At 42.1% G+C, this 21,147-nt stretch overlaps 1 protein-coding gene across 7 annotated transcripts in view; it reads left to right on the plus strand.

Annotated features, from left to right (window-relative positions):
* NTRK2 (neurotrophic receptor tyrosine kinase 2) overlaps positions 1-21,147 on the plus strand; it is a 315,903-nt gene that overhangs the window by 65,031 nt on the left and 229,725 nt on the right. For all 7 annotated transcript variants that reach the window (XM_081802903.1, XM_081802904.1, XM_081802906.1 and 4 more), the window contains 2 exons: positions 1,912-2,012; positions 8,501-8,600. In XM_081802903.1, coding sequence (XP_081659029.1) covers positions 1,912-2,012; positions 8,501-8,600 — 201 coding nt within the window. The remainder of the gene's footprint in view (positions 1-1,911; positions 2,013-8,500; positions 8,601-21,147) is intronic.

The raw sequence follows: 21,147 nt of genomic DNA on the forward strand, positions 1-21,147 counted from the left end.
GTAGGAAGGGAGAAGCCAGAAGGTGGACTATATTAGCTTTTAACTGGGTATCTCATCCATGCTTTGCTATTTTAATAGAATTCCAGGGATGTTTGGTTAGGTGTGAAAATCCATCTTTAACAGGTTCCCAAACTACCTTCATGACCAGGAAGCCTCTGTTTGGGGAAGTGGCAGCCTCAATTTCAAGACTTGGCTCAAAATTTAAGACTGATTAAAAGTTAGATTGAGTAAAATGTGACATGTATAACTTATTCTATCAAATATTCCATTCTTTACCTTGATGTACATGTGGACATTTAATTTTTTTTATAAAAAGATTCTATATTTGTATGTTTGTTATATGTGTGTGTATTTAACTTGAGCTAATTTTAACTGGGGGATTATATTATCTTTACCTGTTTTATGCATGTTAAACTATATATCCTTCAAATTGTGTTTTGGATGATTTTGTGCATGTGATTTGTGAATTTTTGTTTTTATTTGCCCCGATATGGCTTAAAGAAAAAGTATCTCAAATTGTGTCACAGAAAGCTATGTTTGTGATTTTTACGTTTTAAAATTATGTTTTGGACTCTTTTCCAGTAACTTCAAGACTTTAAAAATTCCATCTTCCCTTTGGCCTCAGATCCCACTTTGGATCTTTGGGCCAAATATGAGATTAAACTATCAATACTTCAGTGATTTAATTTTGCATGAGTGGCTCATTAGAATATAAGGAGGTAAAAAATTAGCAAATGGATGATATTTCTTAGTGTTTGGTTGAAATCAGTGTTCTAGTATATTTAAAATGAAAATGGTGACAATGTAGTTTTGGAGTTAAGAATAAAACAGCAAACAGAAAATAGATGCTTTTTCAGTTACTATTTATTCACATTCAAAGGAACGCTCTGCTAATATAAATATAATTTAAATTTGTTGCCCCAAAGCCAGCTTGATAGTGCTACCGAGGGAAGTTTAGCTGGGGCTCACTTAATGAGGTTAATGAGGTTAATGACTTAATGTTCAGGATGGAAATTGCATTCCTTATATCTATTGAGAAGAAAAATACCAAACATTTATAAACAACATTGTCTGCAATAAGTTCATCAAAAATTTTCTGTGACTTTTTATATGAATATGACTAATAAAAACGTTCACACTCTCCCCCCCCCAAAAAAACCCCCAATCATTTATTTCCAGCCTGCTCCATATAGACTAAAATTGATTCAGAAGATGACAGGGACATTTGAGACGTGCTGATGGGACAATTCTTAATACTGTGTTGGTGCAGCTCCCTCTCTATTAATTCAGAAACCAAAATGTTGGCAATTCAGACCTTTTCAAAAAAGTTCATATGGGCACCCAAGTCCACATCAATGCTGACTCCATAGCCCCTCCTGAGTGGCTGCCTCGTACCCAAATAAGATTCATCAGCCCTGGAATGAGTGTTGCTGATTTGAGGTGTGGTTCATGTTTAGGCTTTGCCACCTTCCTGCCAGTTGACTTTTGACTAGTCAGATGACCTTCTTCAGCTATAAAACTGGTGATTAGATTCCATATCCAAAGGCCCTTCCAGGTCTATAAATGTAGGACTCTTAGAGGATCGATTCCCTTTCGTATTTATATTAAAGACTTCATTTAAAAAAGGGATATATTCTTACCTACCAAGGAAAACCTGGTTTAGAATTTGTCTGCCAAGCCAGTGATGGAAAGATCTGGGTTGCATTACATTTGAGCATCATGCAATCCCAGCACTACAATGGCTTTCACCCAAGAGCTGGGTCATGTTCCTCCGCAGCCAGGCTGTCAGGGGCTTGGAATTGTTGTGATTTGTCTCACTTCGTGGTTCTGGGTCATACTGTGGCCTCATGTTTGTTGGTAGCCTGGTGACAACTTCATGGTTCCTTCCCTTTCCTGTTTCTCCAATTTAAGATTATGGGACTGCAGCAAATGACATTGGGGACACCACGAACAGAAGTAACGAAATCCCTTCCACAGATGTTGCTGACAAAAGCGGTCGGGAACATCTCTCGGTGAGTGAGATAAATAGTTGTTTCCTAGGTCGGCTCTGAGCGCTGTGGATGCTTAAATGTTGGGGGGAGCAGAACTGCTTCGGTGCATGTCTTTCAACATGACATTTTTACTGTTCAGGTGTGAATAGGGTGTTGACGTTTGGAAGACTTCACAGAAAGGTTCGAGGGAAGTGATAAATGTGCTGTGTAGCCTCTGACTTACTTGCTTCCCCTTTTATGTGTCCCTTTAATTGCTAGTGGTTCTTATTTTAAATGTCTGTCCTTTAAAAGAAGAGCAGTGTCTCATTTGGGCATTATTCCCGTCTTCGGCATCTTCACGCCTGTCTTGTTCCGGATTTTAATAAGAGTCTCATTGCCCACTAAATTTAAGGAATCCCGTAGGTTCTGGGAGGGACGGGCAGTGGGAAGATAGAAAAATATGAAGGAAGAGCAGGTCTGTCCTTCAGGAGTTTATACTTTGGTCAGAGCCCTGAGCGGTGACCGGATACCAGCACCTGTGATACAGACAGAGAAGCAGGGGGATGTGAGAGCTGGACCTAGAGGGGCAGGTGCTCCACTCCTTCCTGCTGGGAGCTCCAGAGGGGTCTTGCTGGGGCCGGGGGCATTTTCCAGCTGTGCGGGATGGCTGGATTTAGACGGACAGGAAACCAAGGGAAGGGCATTTTGGGTGTGTGCACAAGAGCCCGCGGACCGGAAAACGGTTTTGATGGGAAGATAAGGTGTGTGTTGGGGTGGGGGGGTCGTCAGAGGCACGATCGGAGAGGTGGTTGTGCCAGGTCATGGGGTTTTGAAACACAGTGCCAGGCGTTAGATTTATCACGCAGGGAGGAGCCACTGAAGGGGGCGGGCTTGAGTCCCAGGACTGTGGCAGGGTTGGTCTGTCAGCTGCTCAGCTCAAAGGCCAGCAGCATCCCTCATTCTTCTTGTCACTGTCACGTGCACCCAGTCCCCTGTGCTGTGAGCTCTGCCACCTGATAAACCCCAAACCCATCCACATCCCCCCACCCCAGCTGCCATGGCCGCAGGCTCACCTGAGGGTTGGGAAACTACGGCCTGCTGGCCAAGTCCGGCTCACCCCCTGTTTCTGTGCCATCTGCGGGCTAAGAAGAGTTTTTACCTTTTTAAGTGGTTTGGAAAAAAAAAATGAAAAGGAGAATGATATATTTTGTGACGTGTGCAACTCTTATGAAATGCAAATGTCAGGGTCCGTAAAAAATAAAATTTTATCGGAACGCGGTCATGCCTATTGACATATCGACTGTGGCCACTTTTGTGCTACAGACGTGGCTGGAGTAGCTGCAGCAAAGTCTGTATGGCCTGCAGAGCTGGAAGTGTTTAGTATCTGGCCCTTCACAGAGGGAGTTTACCACGGTTGCTCGTTCCCGGATGACCTCTGCAGCCTCTACCTGTCCCTCCTCTCCCACCCTGTGATTCCTGACCTTTCTCCATACAGCAGCCTGAGTGACCTCTGAAAAGCACAAATCAGATCATTTTTATTGTCATTCTCAGAGTCTTCCCAGTGCGAGTGTAAGAGAACTTTTATTACAAAAGCCCAGCTCCTCATGGTGGCAAAAAGGCCCCGCATATCTTGCCCTCGTCTGTGTCTCTGCCTTCACCCCGCACCCTGCCCTCACATGTGCCACCTGTCCTTCTTCATGTTCTCTCACATGCTTCGGGCTTACTCTTGTCTCACAGCCTTTATGTTTGCTGTTCCCTTTACAAGGCATGCACTTCCCAATGGTCATCACATGGCTTTAGCCACCAGGCAGCCACGATCATGTTCTGTTTTCTTCTGAGCAGTTATTCTTGTCTGTAATTCCCTTGCTTCTTTATTGTTTACTTGTGTAATGTCTTTTTTTTTTTTTTTTTGGTAATGTCTTTTTTCCTTCCCTAGATTCTTTTTAGAGAGAGAGAGAGAACACGTGCACATGGGGTGCACGGAGGTGGTGGGGAGGGGCAGAGGGAGAGGGAGGGAGAGAATCTCAAGCAGGCTCCACGCTCAGCACGGAGCCCGATGTGGGGCTTGATCTCATGACCCGGAGATCATGACCTGAACCAAAATTAAGAGTTGGACGCCTAACCAACTGAGACACCCAGACCCCCCTCCTTCTCTAGATTCTTTAGTGAATTTCCAAGTCTAGGCAACCTGGTCAGTGTTTTTCAGAGCTGTATCCCTCATCCCTCAAATAGTGTCTGGCACCTAGGAGGTAATAAAAATTGGAGGCTGATTAGAGTAATGGTGAGTGCTCTAGAATGGGTTGCAGGACAGAGAGATTGGAAGCAGTGTGATTAGTTAGGGAGATGTGATTTATATTTAAACCAGGGCCCTGGCGGTGGGAATGGGAGGATCGTAACAGATGTAGCTCAGCTGCAACTCAAAATACGCGTATCCAGTACATGGAGACACACACACACATATTTCCATAGATGATGGGATGCATTGCATTGAAATAGCAGGGACAAATGCCGTGGTAAATCAGCTGCAGAATGTTTTCTACTTCCTGCCTTGTGCAATCTTTTTGGTTTATTCTCATACCAAACCACTTAGTGCTTTTTGGTTTGAGAAAGTTGTTTGTGTATATAAGGAATCCAAGGAGCATGTGTTAAGCCCACAGGTGTGTACATATCCCAGTTACTAAAAATTACATGCCAACTTCACTTTTCTCTTTTGAGACCAAATCATAAATTTAAGTCCCTAAGTGGCACATCTCAGTGATATTTGGACTCTTTACAGTAGGGCCACTGGAAGGCAAGATCACTGAAAATACTCTTTGTTGAAAGTTGGTACATTACAATTCCACCTGAGGTCCCTGGAAATCTGCATGACAGGTGCAAGGTGTAATGCTTTGTACAATTTAAAGAAAGTGTAAAACTTAAGTCTGGATCAGATATTTAATTCATGAACAGTTCCTGATCACAAGGAGGATTGTTAGATTAGAAGAGTTTCAGAGTCAGGGAGCTGATAGAAGAGTTAAAGGTGTTATCAGAGCATTTGGAAGACAGCCTCAAATGCTCTCCTTTCTGGTCCAATAAGTGCTCTTCATGAACCTTGCTGGATTTTTTGAGTAGAGCAGGCCCTTGTTCATGCTGAGAGAGATCCTCAGATTAAAAACAACTAACCAACCAATCAACCAACCAGCCACATAATTAACCAAACAACCAACCAGCCAACTAACCAACCAGCCAATCAACTAACCAGATAACCAGCCAACTAACCAAACAAGCAAACAGCAAACTAACCTACCAACCAACCAACCAACTAACCAAACAACCAAACAACTAAGCAGCCGGCCAGCCGGCCAACCAAACCAACCAACCAAGCAAAGAAATGAACAAATACATTCACCCCTGCTTGTCTCCCACATAAAGACCACCCCCACCCAACACATGCACGGTACATGGAACTATATTTATCAAACAATTCATTTTTGAGGAAACAATTCTTCTCATTGTCTTGGGATTCTTTGTTTATTAAAGGATTCTTTGCATATAGAGCTGCTTCAACAGGTTTAAATATTTGCTTGCAGATCATTAGCTGCTCCCCAGCAGTAGAACCCCTTCCCATTTTCCAGGTTGACTTAAACACTATAATGAAATAGAGAAGTCAGGGCAGGTATTATTATCTCCGTGTACAAGTGAGGGAATGGAAGCTTGCAGAAGTGAAGCATCTGTTAACTCTCACAGCTCATAAAGGCAAGGTGTCCTGGAAACATAAGGACCAAGTCTTCTGAATGCCAGTGGGTCAGAGGCTGTCTCTGGTCCTACAGAGAAGTTGTGGGGCTAAGGGCAAGTCCCTTAACATCTCTTCATCCCCGTTTCCTTATCTATGAAATAGGGATTGGAACTTGTTTATTCAATTTTTCTCCTTCTATTAGTACAAGTCTGGAATTTAATAGTAAGATTGAGAAACTGAGAGCTAAGATACTACGATCTCTTTTCCATGCAAATGTTAGTTAGAAATAAAGATGGAAAAAAAAGAAAAAAAACCACCGCAAATCATTAGGTACGTTTGAGGGAAACGGCGTTAGTTACAAGTTGATCTATAATTAACCTTTTAGGAATCACAAGCACTCTGTTTGTATATAGGCCACAGAGACAGAGTGAAGTCTGCACTCAAACATTGGCAGAGGTGTTCTCTGGGAGAGCCACTCACAACTCATGACCACAGGGCCGGAGGAGAGGATTCTCACAGCTTGGCTCCACTCTGGCCAAGTGTGTGGCATGTGCCCTTTCCTGGGTTTCGTGCCTTCTTTAATGCTGTCCTGTCCCCAGTGGACGCCAGAGAGGATGTCACAGGAGGATTAGCCATGCATTTTTATTATCCTGTCTTCCCTCTCAGCCATGTGTTTTGAAAGAGTACTATAAAGGCTGAACCGTGGATAGGTCGCAGGTTTTGTACTTAGACTTCAGTTCAAATCCCAAGCTTGAAAGGTGTGATCTTGGGTTGCTTATTTAACTTCTTATAAATCTCTGTTTTACTATCCTCATAGCCAACATTAATTTATTATCTATTGTAGAAGACTCTGTTCCAAACCCATTATCTGCATTAACTCACTGAGGATTTAAATAATCTGCAAGGTAGAATGATTATATTCCCTGTTTCACACATGAGGTGTGTGGGATGCTGACAGATTGAGTAATTCTGAGGTCAGGCACCCAGTAAGTGGTAAATCCAAATTTCAAACTCATGAGGAACTCATGTTCTTATAATGAGAGGCTCTACTGCCTCTCATTCCGAGATGGGTACATTAGTCAGCATAAACTATGCTGCAGTAACAAAAATCCCCAAATCTTAGCAGCTTAAAACGACAAAGGTTTACTTCCTGCCTCATTATTTGTGTCGACCGGCAGTTCGGTCAGCCTTGTCCTCATTCTAAGACTAGATTGATAGGCAGCCACTTTTGGAAAGTTAGCATTTAGTAAGGCCCAGAGAAAGAAGTATGAGAGCAGGGTTCTCAGCCTTGGAACTCTTGACAGCATTATTATGGACGAATAACTTTTTGTTGTGGGGGGTTGTTAAGTGTTGTAGGATGTTTAGCAGCATCCCTGGCCTTGACCCATTAGTTGCTAGTAGCATCCTCCTCCAGGTGAAAACCCCCAATTGACAGCTGTCCCCTAGGTATAACATCATCCCTGGGTGTGAATAACTGCCTCAGTCTAAGATCTCAGGGTAGCAGTGAAATGCTCCGTTGTCAGGGACACGAGTCTCGCCTCATTGGCCAGAACTGGTCACATGCACCCATCTTACCACAAGGAAGCCAGGAAGTGAATCTTATAAAGAGAAACACAGGATGAAATAGAAATGTTTGGTAAACAACATTAATGATTATCACAGATGGGAATAATAATATATGTCTTAAGGATTATTATGCAGATTAAATGAAACAAAAAGAAGCTTAAGCATCTAAGTAAGTGTGGACATCTAAAACAGTTTAGAATAGGAGTCTGCAAACTATATCCATCTGTTTTTGTCAATAAAGTTTTATTGGCACCCAGTCATGCCCATTGGCTTACCTACTGTCTATGGCTGCTTTCACTCTACACCAGCAGAGTTGAGAGTTTGTGAAAGAGACTGTATGGCCCCCAAAGCCTAAATAAAGTATGTACTGTCTAACCCTTTAGAGCAAAAGTTGCTGCCTCCTGGCTTAGAGAGTCACACTTTTCTTGGGAGCAGGACCTTGGAGTGAGCAGCAGGAATGGAAGGAGATGCATTGTTCTGCTTCCATCTTTGTTTCTGAAATGTTAATATGTACTTCATTAGCATTACACTCTTAGGCCTCTGTGATCTCTCTCAGGGTTGTGGCAGGATTCACACGGATCTGCATCTACTCTCTCTACTTGTGTAACCCACATGTTGCAATTACATTTTAAGTTTAAAAAAACTTTGTGTTGACCTCTGTTATACATGCACATATGTGTACCTATCATAAATCTACAACCCAATGAGCTTTCACAAGTGAACTCACCCACAGGTACCCCTCCTGCTCCCTTCCCTGCCCACTCCCAGCTCCATGGGACTCTGATTTCTAAGAGCTAACTTAAAAAAAATCTTTTTATTATGGACAGCTTTCTAACATGCCCAACGATAGAGAGCATAGCAAAATGAACCCTACTGTATCTTTCACCAGCTTCAGAAATAATCAGTATTTTATCATTCAAGTTTTGTATATTCTCTCTCCTCTCTCCAGGTAGGTAGGTAGGAGGATAGATAGATGGGGAGAGAGTAATATATCTCTGTGTTTATACAGTATCAATTACACTGATAATTTTATAAGCTTCTAACTTACGTGTTCTCATTTGTAAAGTAGGGATAATAATCGGACCTACAATACTTCATTGTAGAGTTGTTGAGTGATAAATGGGTTGGTAGACACAAAGTTCCTAGCAGAGCAAGTAGTAAATATGAACTGTCATCCTCATTATCATCATCACCTGGATGTAGGGAACTAAGGAGCAAGGTCATGACCACCCTCCCTTCTTTCCTCTAGGTCTATGCTGTGGTGGTAATTGCGTCTGTGGTGGGATTTTGTCTGCTGGTGATGCTGTTTCTGTTGAAGTTGGCAAGACACTCCAAGTTTGGCATGAAAGGTAAGAAGGGTTCTGTTTATTTTACTTCTTATGTGGAATCATTTTTGGCTTCTGACTAATGCTAATTACCACTAAAGAAAGAAGCAGCTAGATTTACAATGACTAGGTTTTAAGGCTGAAAAAATAGCAACAAGGATATGATACTACAAATCAAGGCAGAGCAAAATAATGTTGATTACTCAGCAGTGCCCACTTTCCAAGGAGGACGGTTGTCCCAGAAGACACTGAACTTGAACTGGTTTCCTGAGTCTCAAGTAACTAATAACGATATAGGCAAAGAGTGCCTGGGTTTCCCTTCGGCTTCAGAAAGGCAGGCGAGGTGTGATGGCAGTAGGTTAGTTAGGGACACAAGTGATTTGTGCAGAAGGGTCCTTTCTGCTGTGCAGGTGATTTCCGGACCCTTCCGTGGAAGCTTTTGTTGTTGCTACTGCTTTACAGTAAAGTTCTCATCTTCTGAGATTTGAACTGTGTTGGGGAAGCGAAATCAGAACACCGGCTGTACGTTGAAGCTTTGTGAATGAGCGTGTGTGTGTGTGTGCACGCGCACGTGCGTGCGTTAATGGAAAGATGCTCAGTGCTAGATTAAAAATTGTAAAATTGTTGGCCATGTTGCCCAAGAATAGACCAGGGGTCTCTCTCAGAGGACTGAAAATTCATTGTAGGGGGGAAAACTTATTTAAATGTTCTTGTTATATAAGTAGCCAAGATTTTCAGCGATTGAAAAGCATTTGCTCTGAAGTTTAAACGTTACGTATTGACTAAGATGCTATTGTTGAATTTTGTGTGGTCTCTTATAAATAGCCACTAGCTTGGGAAAGCCGCGAAGAAGGTTTAGTGGTGGCTTCGTTGTGTTAAAGACAACGTGGTGGGTTTTCTTGATCTGTCTGGTTCATTACAACCACTATTTACGTTGCCTACTCACTTGGAAGTGATGTTTATGGAGCGATAAGCTGTCCAGCGTACCCTGGGCTCTGGGATGGAGTGGATCTATTTCTGACGTTTTCTCCTCTCCCTCTGTGGGTGCCCATGATCAAAATCCCTAAACCTGAAGTGAACAGGGAGGAGTAGTGGTAAATTAGGCCTTGAATAGCCCCCAGATCTGCTCCTGACTTTCTCTGGACCTGCCGATTCTTGACATTTCTTTTGGAGGAGGAAAGATCTCTCATTCTCCAATTATAAATAAGGCCTGGGGGAGGGACAGTGATTTTAATTAGTCCTACTACGATGCTGGTTTACAAACGTGACTTCGCATCAGCAGCTCCTGGAGGGCTTGTGAAAACACAGATTTCTGGGCCACCCCAAGAGTTTCTGATTTAACAGGTCTGAGGTGGGCCTGATACTTGGCATTTCTAACAGTTTCCAAGGATGACAATACTACCGTGGCCCAAGCATTCCTGGAGAATCACCGTTCTATGGGATCAACATGGGCTAGCACCTTCTGAGTGACAAGATGGGGGAGGGGCATTGCTTTGCAGACCTTTCTGGGCCTAGGTCTGGGCGAGGCTACTGCTTTCTGCATGTCAGCCACCCACCATGGCATTTTGTTTTCCTCATTTTGATCAAGTACTTTGTTTCCTTAGAGGCACTTGGAGTGGATGTCCCCAAGCAGGGATTTTACTAGAGAGAGCCAGATACTAGCATCATTACTTTCCCTTCTGGAGGGTTTAGTTTGAGACCTTTCATCTCATGGGTTCTTCAGAGAGAGAATCTGTCTAGGTTCTACTGGGAGCTGCACAAAAGCTTTGGGAACCCTAGCAGTGATATTTAGGAGCTGTTCTCACCCCAGCTTTGTGTTAGGAAAACAACCTCTGGAATGGTCTGTAAGCGTTGACATAGTCTGTGCGGCGCAGGGAGGGAGAGACTAAAAGGTAGACATTTGTTTCAGAGAAGATTGTATTTCCTATAGAGACTCCCACATGAAGACTGAAACAGATTTTTATTTGGATTATTTGGGATGATTACCGCTAAAGCACCTACACTTCCCGAACGTTTATAACCTAAGGGGATCCTTAATGAATTGTAAGGAAGATTTTGCTAAACCTTGTCCCAGAGCCAGTAAATGACTTCCTTCAGGCAGTCGCTACTATATCCTATGCTTTCACTCCCTAATTTCCAAACATAAAGTTGTTTTTGAAAAAATCATCTCGGAGACTCACGGTCTTGTTTAGAATAACTTCTTTTTCTATTTTTGCTGCACATCTGTCCATGCCATGGTTTAAACACATCGGGCTTGGGGCACCTGGGTGGCTCAGTCGTTAAGCGTCTGCCTTCGGCTCAGGTCATGATCCCAGGGTCCTGGGATCGAGCCCCGCATTGGGCTCCCTGCTCTACGGGAAGCCTGCTTCTCCCTCTCCCACTCCCCCTGCTTGTGCTCCCTCTCTCGCTGTGTCTCTCTCTTGTCAAATGAATAAATAAAATCTTTAAAAAAAAAAAATAAACACATCCGGCTTGAGCTGAGGCTATTGTTTTTACTAGTCAGATGCTGAGTTGATGATTTTTTTTGTGGGGGGGTGTGGGAGATAAGATGAGGGCAAATGAAACTGCATAAAAAGTGGTATTTAACATTAAAAGAAGTTAATGTACTTTAAATGCTATTAGTGCTGGGATCACTGCTGAAAAAGATGTATGCCTTAAAAAGGGAAGAGTATGTAAAAATACTATTATACCTCCTGAAATCGCCAGGAAACACGTGAGTGCTGATTTCTCAGTAACAACCATGTGAAATGCACATAGCCTTGGCCAGGACCAGTGGCTCTGTTCTGTGTGATGGACAAATGAGCTGTTCCAAATGTAATTCTTGCCCTCAGAAGCACCTTCGGGAGATTCTGCCTCCATTCCTAGTCGCTTGTCTGGGAGACAGATTGAGATTGCAGGTGGCGGTCAGCCTGCCCACCAGGTACTTGCAGCTTTTTGCCCATCCCAGCGTCCAATGTTGGGCGCTGTGTCATCACAGTAGCTGTCTCGGGATCATAACCATAGTTTAAGATTGTGGATTGGAAGGGTCTGGGGTCACCAGAAAACTCTTTAAATCACACTGCAGCTGAATGCAGGGCAACTCAAGCCCTGTGGATTGACCTAAGGACCCAGACACGATTGATGGTATTGTTTCTGTGGGAAGGTGATCTCTAAATGCCAAACCTGAGCATTAAATCTAGATTTTAGAATATCACCAGTGAGTGGTGGTGTGTTCTCTGGACGTGGGTTTATGTGACTGGAAGCTTCCTAGGGTTTATTTTCTGTTCTGTCAATTCCCTGCAACCAAAGGCTGAAGGGACCGTCTCACACATGGAGCTTTGGCTAGGAGCTCTGTGAAGACAGGGTTTGTAGTGGTCTTGTTCATCATCCAAATTGGCACTCGGTAAGTATTAATTGACTCAATGAATGATCACAGAGAGTTTCCAATTTCAGTCACTTTAGTTTGGTAATTGGAAAACAGTTGATATTTGGAGGACAGCTCATATGTGAATGGCGAAAGAGAGAATCTGAGAGCTTTTGTAAGTTTTTAAGGAGTCAGAGCCTCTCTCCACCCCCTTCACCCCTGCTTTCTTTGATTATTCCAGATAAGTAATGGCCCTAGACAGGAGGTCATTTTGCTAGGTTTTTGCTTAGGATTTATAGGTTTCCATACAATTTTCATACAATTATTGCTGTTTCAGTTTGGAGGGTTCACTTTGACTTTCCATTTTATACGGGAGCATCATGGATTTCTGCTTCTCTGCCTTTGAATATATGGCCTTGGAATATGTGTCTTTATCCAGCTTTGAAGCTGGCAGAAGTGCCTGATGGTGGGCCCTATCTTGGTGCTAACCTAGAATTTATTTTCCATTATTGCTTAATAATAGTCTAAGCTTCTTGTTGCCAGTGTTCAATGGACTACTGGCCTTTTGTCAATGAAGATGTCAGGAGGTAGAATTTACCCCAGTCTGTTTTTCCGTGCTCATTTTTGTGTCTTTACACCAGCCTATTGCTTTTTGGTTGAATATCTGGTTACCATAATCACGGAAGCCCCGAATAAAGGCCTTCTGTTAGTGCTTGGTCATCTGTATAGGGATTATTTATATGTGCGCTTAAGATAGATGCCTAAAATATATAACAAACTACCGACATTTATGTCTGTATCCATACCCCTCTACATAAATGTATAATTTTATCCCTTTTCTCTCAGGCTGCTTCTGATTGATTTTAATTTTAGTTTCCGCTGAAATAGGGCTTCAAGACTTTTCCAGAGCAGCTGTATTGCCAAAGGAACAGGCAGCCAGGCCTCAGCACGCTCTTACTTGTGTTGTAACCAAGTCTCGTGTTTAGTTCTCACATTACTTCCTGGCTCCCTTTCTTCACGGAAGATGGAGAAGTGCGCAGGATGGGGAAGTGGAAACATCGGGGGGCACGAGGGCTGACGGGCCTTCCAAGAGCACTCCGCGTTTGGGAGCCCCGCCTGATGGCGTGGATGGTGTGCAGGCCTGGAAAAAATATACGGGAGCCAGACGGGTGGAGGGGGCTTGGCACTCGTCACCCTGATGGAGAATCCTTGTGACCATCAGCTTTGTTACATGCATTTCCCGATGGAAGCCCACATAATGATATTTATTCCCTGAGTACCGGCGAATCCTTTGTCCGTCTACAGTAAATATATCTAAGTGACCCTAAGACATCCCACAGGAGGAACTGGAATAGGAAGCCTGTTCTCTCATTCAGTGTTGATAGCCTGCAGATTTCATCTGTGGCCTCCTGTTCTTGCACGTAAACCACCGATCTGCACTCATTCCTACGACTTGAGCTGTAGAAATTTCCAATTCGTAATTGACCAGAGAACTGCACTCCCTGAGAATGCAGAGCCAGGTTTTCTCAACTCTACATTCAAGGTCCACAGTTTGTTTTTCCTCTTATAAATGATCTCCTAAATGTCTTTCAACAGGAACCGAAAATTTGGCTATTTAAAAATAGTCATAAACATATAGTGGGACCGAAGCTAGAGAAGTTGAAGGTTAAAGCCTTTTCTACGAACTGAAAATAATTCTGGAAAGTTGAGGAGGTTGAGTTGAACAGATATTTGGATCAACTTTTAAAAGAGGGAAAAATGTGTTCAAAAGCCAGAAACACAGTTGTAGAAACATCTGTAAGGACAAACTGTTTTCCATATGCACCCCCACTGTTTTTTTTTTTTAAAGACAAATAACTTAAAAAAATTATAACAGTAACACATGAATGCATTCTTGCTTTTCACAGTTTCAAGCCGTTTGGAAATATATGGAGCTAAAAGTAGGATTGCACTTAATCTTCCTTTCTTGCTACCCTTTCCACTGCTAGGGATAACCTTCTTTAACCATCTAGAGTGCATATATTATGCAAATAATAAAATCCACATGTAGATAATCAAACAGACTCATTTTTGGTCCCATAAAGAAATTGTAATCCCAAACTCAAGCTGCATCTGCTTTAAAGGTAACAGTTTGCCTTGTGGATCTTTCGTATCAGTACCTGGGTATCTCCTGAATTTGAACTAATGAGTGTTTCAGAGTAGGCTGCTCTCAGGCTCCTTGGGCCTGAAACCTGCTGCTGCCCGTGACAAGCTGTGTGACTTTGAGCAGCTTTCCCATCCTCCTTTGCCTCAGTATTTCCATCTGGAATGGGGCAATCATTGTACCCACCTCGTCGGGTTGTTAGGAAACACGCTGAGTTTGTGTATAGGAAGCGCTCAGGAAAGTCCCTGGCATTTAGTAATTATGATAATTATTACTGACAAATTGTGATTTGTTTTCTCCTTTTAATGTTTATGTTGTTATGGTTTAAAGTTATGTTTTAATGTGTATGCTCTTACCAAGTTTTCAGAAAAGTGTTTCAAATAATGCCTTACATATAGAGGTAGATACTTGGAATAGATTGCTGAGAGAAAAGGGTATATATTTTATATTTTGAGAGATTATTTTGAGTGAATGCTTATCAATTTATATTCTCACCAGTAGTATAGGGCATCCTTTGTTGATATTTTCATCCATATCAGATATTATCAATCTTTTCTATTTTTGCCGATTCAGTTAAAGTGATATTCTGACTAATAATGAGGTGAAATGCGGTACCTGGGTGGCTCAGTTGGTTGAGCATCCAACTCTTGATTTCCGCTCAAGTCATGGTATTGGGGTCCTGGCATTGACCCCACTGAGCATGGAGCCTGCTTGGGATTCTTTCCCTCCCCGTCCCCGCCACGTGCTCATGCATACGCTCTCTCTCTCTCTCTCTCAAATTAATAAATAAATCTTTAAAAAAGGATAATAAGGTGAAACATCTTTGTCAGGTGACCAATAAGAAGAAATGTTCATTTTACCTGTTGATTTATAGATGTACCTTATAAATCATGTACACTCATTTTTTATTGGTTATGTATATTATTCTGATGTTTTTCTAGTCTTTACCTTTTTTATAAATAATGTCTTTTGGCAAACAACAGATTTACCTTCTTATAGAAGTGAGTCTGGCCCTTTTTCATCTAAGTTTTACATCTGGCTTAGGAAGCCTTCCCCTCCCTGTGGTTGTAAACATAGTTGTTAATATTTCTTTCGCTAGTTTTACTCTGTGTGTATTAACTTAGCTCTTTAATCTTTCTGAAATTCTTTTTTTTTTTTCAACTTGGTATCAAGTACTCTGTTTTTTTCTTTTTTTTCCCCAGAGGTATATAGAGTAAAGATATTTGAACAGATTTTAGTGTGACATTTTCTGAGAGACCAAGAATATTATTTTAACTTTCTGGAATCAGAAAGCCCCTAATAAAACACAAAAGAATCTTTGAAGAACTTAGCATTTAACTCTTTTGAAAACTAAGTAATGAGCTTTGTTCATTCTCATGTAATATATGGGAGTGTAAGCCTCACCAAATAGTAACAGAGAATGGAGGTCTTCACAGGAACCTTTTTTTTTTTTTGCTGCCCTTCCCCCAGCTTCTGATTGAGCTCAGAGTATATCATCACACTCTCTTAGTAGAGGAAAAAAATTGTTGGTTTTAATAAAATTTTCAGGTATTTCAGAAAAGACTTTCTGTTGAAAGAATCATGGGTAATTTAACAAATTGGAAATTTATCAGAAGAAAAAAAAAAGAATTAACCCAAATGTTCCTTTTCTGTCATTTGGAGAATGTTATTACAGAACTTTTCCCCATATACGTCTGCAAGGTGAGGATCTGCTCTCCGATCCCTGTCACTTCTCTTTGGGACGATATTTGGGTTATGTCTCTGTAAGGGCAGAACATGCTTATTCTTTGCCCAGATTGAACATGGGTGTAGAACTTTCAGGAACTGGCTCCATCAGGCGGCAGGAAGTAGCAGCTTTTCTCCCCCTTAGCCTCACAAGTGCCCTGACCTTGAACTTTGTAAACTACCTGCCTCACCGGGGCGTACCACCAGCTCCGTGTGCTTCATGGGAGGGCCCAGCTGTGTCTGGAATGGAAAAAGTGCACATTGTTTAGGGGCGTTCTGCACTACTAGTGTTTCCCGAAAAGACAAAGGAGCCCTTAAGAAATTAGGTTTGGAACTTCAAAGTCAAGAAAAATCGTTCCCCATTCTTTGGTTCTCCAGAAACCGTATGGTGAACTCACTTTAACCTTTTTTTTTTTAAGATCTATTTATTCATTTGTGAGGCGGGGGGAGAGGAGAGAGAAGGAACCTCCAGCAGACTCCCCACTGAGCACAGAGCCCAACGTGGGGCTCGGCTCACGACCCTGAGATCATGACCGGAGCCAAAACCAAGAGCTGGAGGCTTAACCGACTGCGGCACCCAGGGCCCCCCCATACACACAGATCATGGCATACTTTCCAAAAGACCTCCCAAATCAGGACATCTGGGGTGTTCTTCTTCCCCTTTGCTCCATTCCTGTTTCTCTCTTTTTTTTAACCTTTCATTTTTTTTTCTGCCCTTCATTTTGTCCTTCCACGTCTCCTTGCTCCCTAATTTTACATTCTTCCTCTCTTTTGGTTTTCTTCCTCCTCATTCCTAGCATCTGATTTTGGTGGACACGCTTTTCAGAATTTACGAAGAGGATAGATAATAGCTTGGCTTAAATTCTAACATATGCTTCGATTTTATCTTCCTTTATTTTGGGCAAAGAGACTGAATGACTCTGGGAATAAATTTAGCTCCAAATCAGCAGAATTGTCCTGTGGCACGTTGGAAGACAGTCTGTTTGAATACCGCATATCCTTCATGTTTGTAAGTTCTTAAATCTTCAGTCTTCAAACCTAGAAGCGTAGAGGAATATAATATTAGAGACTCATGAAACAGACTTGCTGGGGTTCACATCCCAGGTCTGCCACATGCTCACCATAATTTTGGGGGAAATTTTTATACTTTCTAAATCTTAGGTTCCTCTTCAGTAAAATGAGGAAAAAATGCCCATCTCTCAGGCGACTATAAGAATTAAATTAATGCTTAATTTAGTAGCCAGCTTATTGAACTAATTCCAGAAGAGGCAGTTATTTTTCAGATTTATGTTATAGTAATACATCATTAAGGAAAAGAGCATGGGGAGAGTCCTGTCTGAATTGATACTGAGTCTGAATTACAGAAAAAAAATGTGTCATATGTAGACAGTGTATATGAGTGTTTTCAGGCTTATTAGTTGAGTTTATAGAAAAAATTGTAATTATAACGTGCCTCTACTTTATGGACATGTATTATGAATGCAAAGCTGCTGAAACATGTTTCTGTTAAGCCCTTCATTCTTTAAAGGTATGAATTACTGCAAGTTCTTTATTTTATTGTCCATTGGATGATTCACCTGTTTAAAGAAATCTCTTTTATTGATGGATGGATTGGGTAAGGAGGTTTTACTAGTTTCTTTTGAGGGGGGGCGTTTACTGTAAGGAAGGGGCAAGAAGGGCAGGTAGGTGTGGAATTCGGCAGAGACCCAGTAACCATTAGCTTAAACTTAGAAACATGAGCTCATGGAGCCTCCTGTTCGAAGGTGCTTCCCTTTTGCATGGAGGAGATTGTGACTGTGAAAGTGGTCTCTTTTAACAAAAGGAGGCTTTAATTTTTTTTTTTTCAAGATTTTATTTTTAAGCAATCTCTACACCCAATGTGGGGCTCGAACACACAACCCCGAGATCAAGAATCGTATGCTCTTCTGACTGAGCCAGCCAGGCGCCCCAAATATAGGCTTTCGTTTTTGATGTATTCGCAGCCTGCTAGAGATGAAAAGAGGGATTTTGGAGAAAATAAATTCTTCCTTATACTGTCGATTGTCATCCATGTTGTTATATCCATAGACCAAGATACTGCATTTCCTGTGAGAGAAGCCAAGGCTTGAGCAGGCAGATGGCAGTGGGAGGTCTTTATTTTCATCAAGGCATCAGCAGAAGTAGAAGTCACTGGCTTCTTCTGTGATCATCTGGGAGCGTTAGTGGTCTGAGGACAGAGAGAATGAGAGGGAGGGAGGGAGGGAGAGGGGAAGAGAGAGAGAGACATTTTCATTCTAACTTGTTAAGTCTTTATTTATTTATTTATTTTTAAGATTTATTTATTTGACAGAGAGAGATAGCGAGAGAAGGAACACAAGCAGGGGGAGTGGGAGAGGGAGAAGCAGGCTTCCCGCAGCGCAGGAAGCCCGATGTGGGGCTCGATCCCAGGACCCTGGGATCATGACCTGAGCCGAAGGCAGACGCTTAACGACTGAGCCACCCAGGCGCCCCTAACTTGTTAAGTCTTTAATATTAAGAGATTGATATCCCAAATTGAAGGCAGAAGAGTCATCTCCACCCCAGGTAGTGAGAGTGGAAGGCAGGAAGGGGGCGAGGGTTGAGGAGTGGGAGTGGAGTCGGAGGGGAGGACGTTGGGAATGAGGTGGTGTTTCTATTTACAGTCATGGTTGTCCTCTTTAGTAGTCCCGCCAAGACCCGAGAGTCAACCACCCAACTGAGCCTTTCCCACACTGACTTCCTGGATCATCCGTAAGAGGAAATTGTGTGAGGACCAGAAATAACACTACAGGACTGCAAGGCATCTGAGGGTCCTCTCCAGCTTCAGTATCTACCATCGTGTTACAAAACCATTCAGAACAGTCACACACTCACTAGACGAGTTTGCCGTGTACTTCTGGTGAAATCCTTTATTATTTGGGTGCATAATGAGATAGTCTTTTTTTATTCTCCATGGTGGAACCACATTCTCCTTATTATTAACATAGGAAACATCATGTCTGTGTGCCAATTTTGGACAATCACAGAACATTCGATGTTTATTCCATCAGGTCAGGGTCTCTCACACTGGTCTCTCAGCTCCATTTCCTCAGGTTGCTTATTTCAGTTCCTGGACAATGGTGCGGTGTGTGGGATTGTGTGAGATTAAATCCTCAGGGGTCATGACATGCCACTGTGTGGAGGGGGTATATTTGTGGCCACGGGTGGTCATTTCTTCTTCATGTTGGTGGCTGCTTTGTTGCTCACCTTCCCACTTGTCCTCAGCCACTGAATTCGGGCAAGTCACAGATACACCGTCTTGTGTTCCCAACCAGGTTCTGTCAGCTTCACACACGTCTCTGCAGGGGCATTCTTGGGGCTTTGGGACCAAGAAATTCTATGCAAGTGGCCCCTGCTCTCTCTACCTAGACAACACACTATGGTTTCCCTCATTTATTACTTGTGCCATTACAGGCTTGAGATTGCTCTGGTTTCTTGGCCATCTTTTTTTAAGGTCCTCCCAGAAAGATGGACTCAGGCTTCTTCATTTTTTCAATCTCCAACATTGACTAGAGGTTCTATGGTTCCGCCAACCCCCATATTTTACGAGGGGACAGGTTACTGGTCTCCTCTTACCTGCAGCTGACTTGCTGGCCTCCCTTCTGACCCTCTGCTTTCCCATGGGGACAGAAAGAGTATGAAAAGTGTTCTTTCCTAATTCATCTCCTTCCAAATCATTTCTGTCATGTATGTGGATCTTGTTTTTCTCTCTAACTTTTTATGATGAAATTTTCAGCAAGAAGAAAATTTGAAAGGATATTACAATGAACAGCTGTATACGCAACACGAAGATTCATCCTCTGTTTAACATTTTGCTGTTTGAAAATAAGTTGCCCATATCATGTCACTTCACACCTAAATGTCCCAGCATGTTTCTCCTACAGCTAAGGACACAGTATCTCCTAAAAGCACAACCCAATACCAATATCATTGCACCTAAGAAAGTTCAAAGAGTTCTGTAAAAACAGATAACACCTGGTGCATCTTCAAATTCCCCCAGTTATTCGACAGTGCCTTTTACAGCTTACATTTCATTCTTTTTTTAAAAAATTTAAATTCAATTAGCCAACATATAGTACATCATTAGTTTCTGTTGCAGTGTTCAGTGATTTATCCATTGCGTATAATACCCACTGCTCATACAGCTTCTATTTCAAACCGAGATCAACTCAGAGTTCATGCATTCCATGTGGTGAGTGTGCTTCTTTGGTCCCTTTCAGTCTAGAATGCTACCTTCATTTTTTTCCCTCTTGACATTGACTTTTTGAAGGGACCAGCCAGTTGTCCTGTAGGATGTTCTTCATTCTAGCAGTATGTGACTTTTTTTTTTTGCAGTATTCTTTTTTATTTTTTAAGATTTATTTATTTGAGAGAGAGAGAGTGAGAGAGCACAAACGGGGGGAGCGGCAGAGGGAGAGGGAGAAGCAGGCTCCCCGCTGAGCAGCGAGCCTGACATGGGGCTCGATCCCAGGACCTCAGGATCATGGCCTGAGCCAAAGGCAGACACTTAACTGACTGAGCCACCCAGGTGCCCTTTTTTGTGGGATTCTTTAACTTGTCATTTATCCCCTGTATTTCCTTGAATTGGAACTTATTTCAAAAGGCTCGATTAGGTGTAAATGAAATGTTTTGGGGAAGAAGGCCATCACAGATGCTGAACACTTTACATTGTATCTCATTTAGAAGCACATAATGTCAGGTTGTTACACTATAGTGTAAGTTGGATTGCTTTTTAAGGAAGGTGACCCCCAGATCTTTTCTTTAGAAATTTAAGTTTCCCTTGGCAATTGGTAAGTAATTTGTGGAGTGATAGTTTGGCATCTAGCAAATATCCTCTTCCCCTAAAACCTGAACCTAATGGGCTTGGTATCTAGCTCTGATCCTTTCCTGAAATAGTTATTTAATTTCTAAGGGTTGCAGAATGGTGTTTTTTTAAATTTAATCATTCTATACATACCGGCTTCTATTGGGGGGAAAAAAAAGAGCGTTCTGGCCTTGACCAAAGATTTCAACTTTTTAATTTTAATTCTGCCTGGATAACTCTCGCTTGAGGCATTGGGTATTTGATATCCAGCTGCCTACACTGGGCAGGGTCATGGGGTTATAGAAAAGATTCATAGTCCCAGTATAACTATATCAAAAATATTATTTTATTTTATAAAATACTATTTATTTTCTGTTTCTCAAAGTCACAGAACAGAGATATTGTGGGGGTTCTATTTTTCTTTATCACAATGATTAAATATTAACTAGGTATTAATAATAATTGCTTTAGGATTCCTTCTTGCATCTGTGTGGTGGTTAGAAGAAATAAAAACAGAGAG

The sequence above is a fragment of the Leptonychotes weddellii genome, chromosome 14, assembly GCF_054177405.1.
Source record: "Leptonychotes weddellii isolate Sample4059 chromosome 14, ASM5417740v2, whole genome shotgun sequence".
Classification (NCBI taxonomy): Eukaryota; Metazoa; Chordata; class Mammalia; order Carnivora; family Phocidae; genus Leptonychotes; species Leptonychotes weddellii.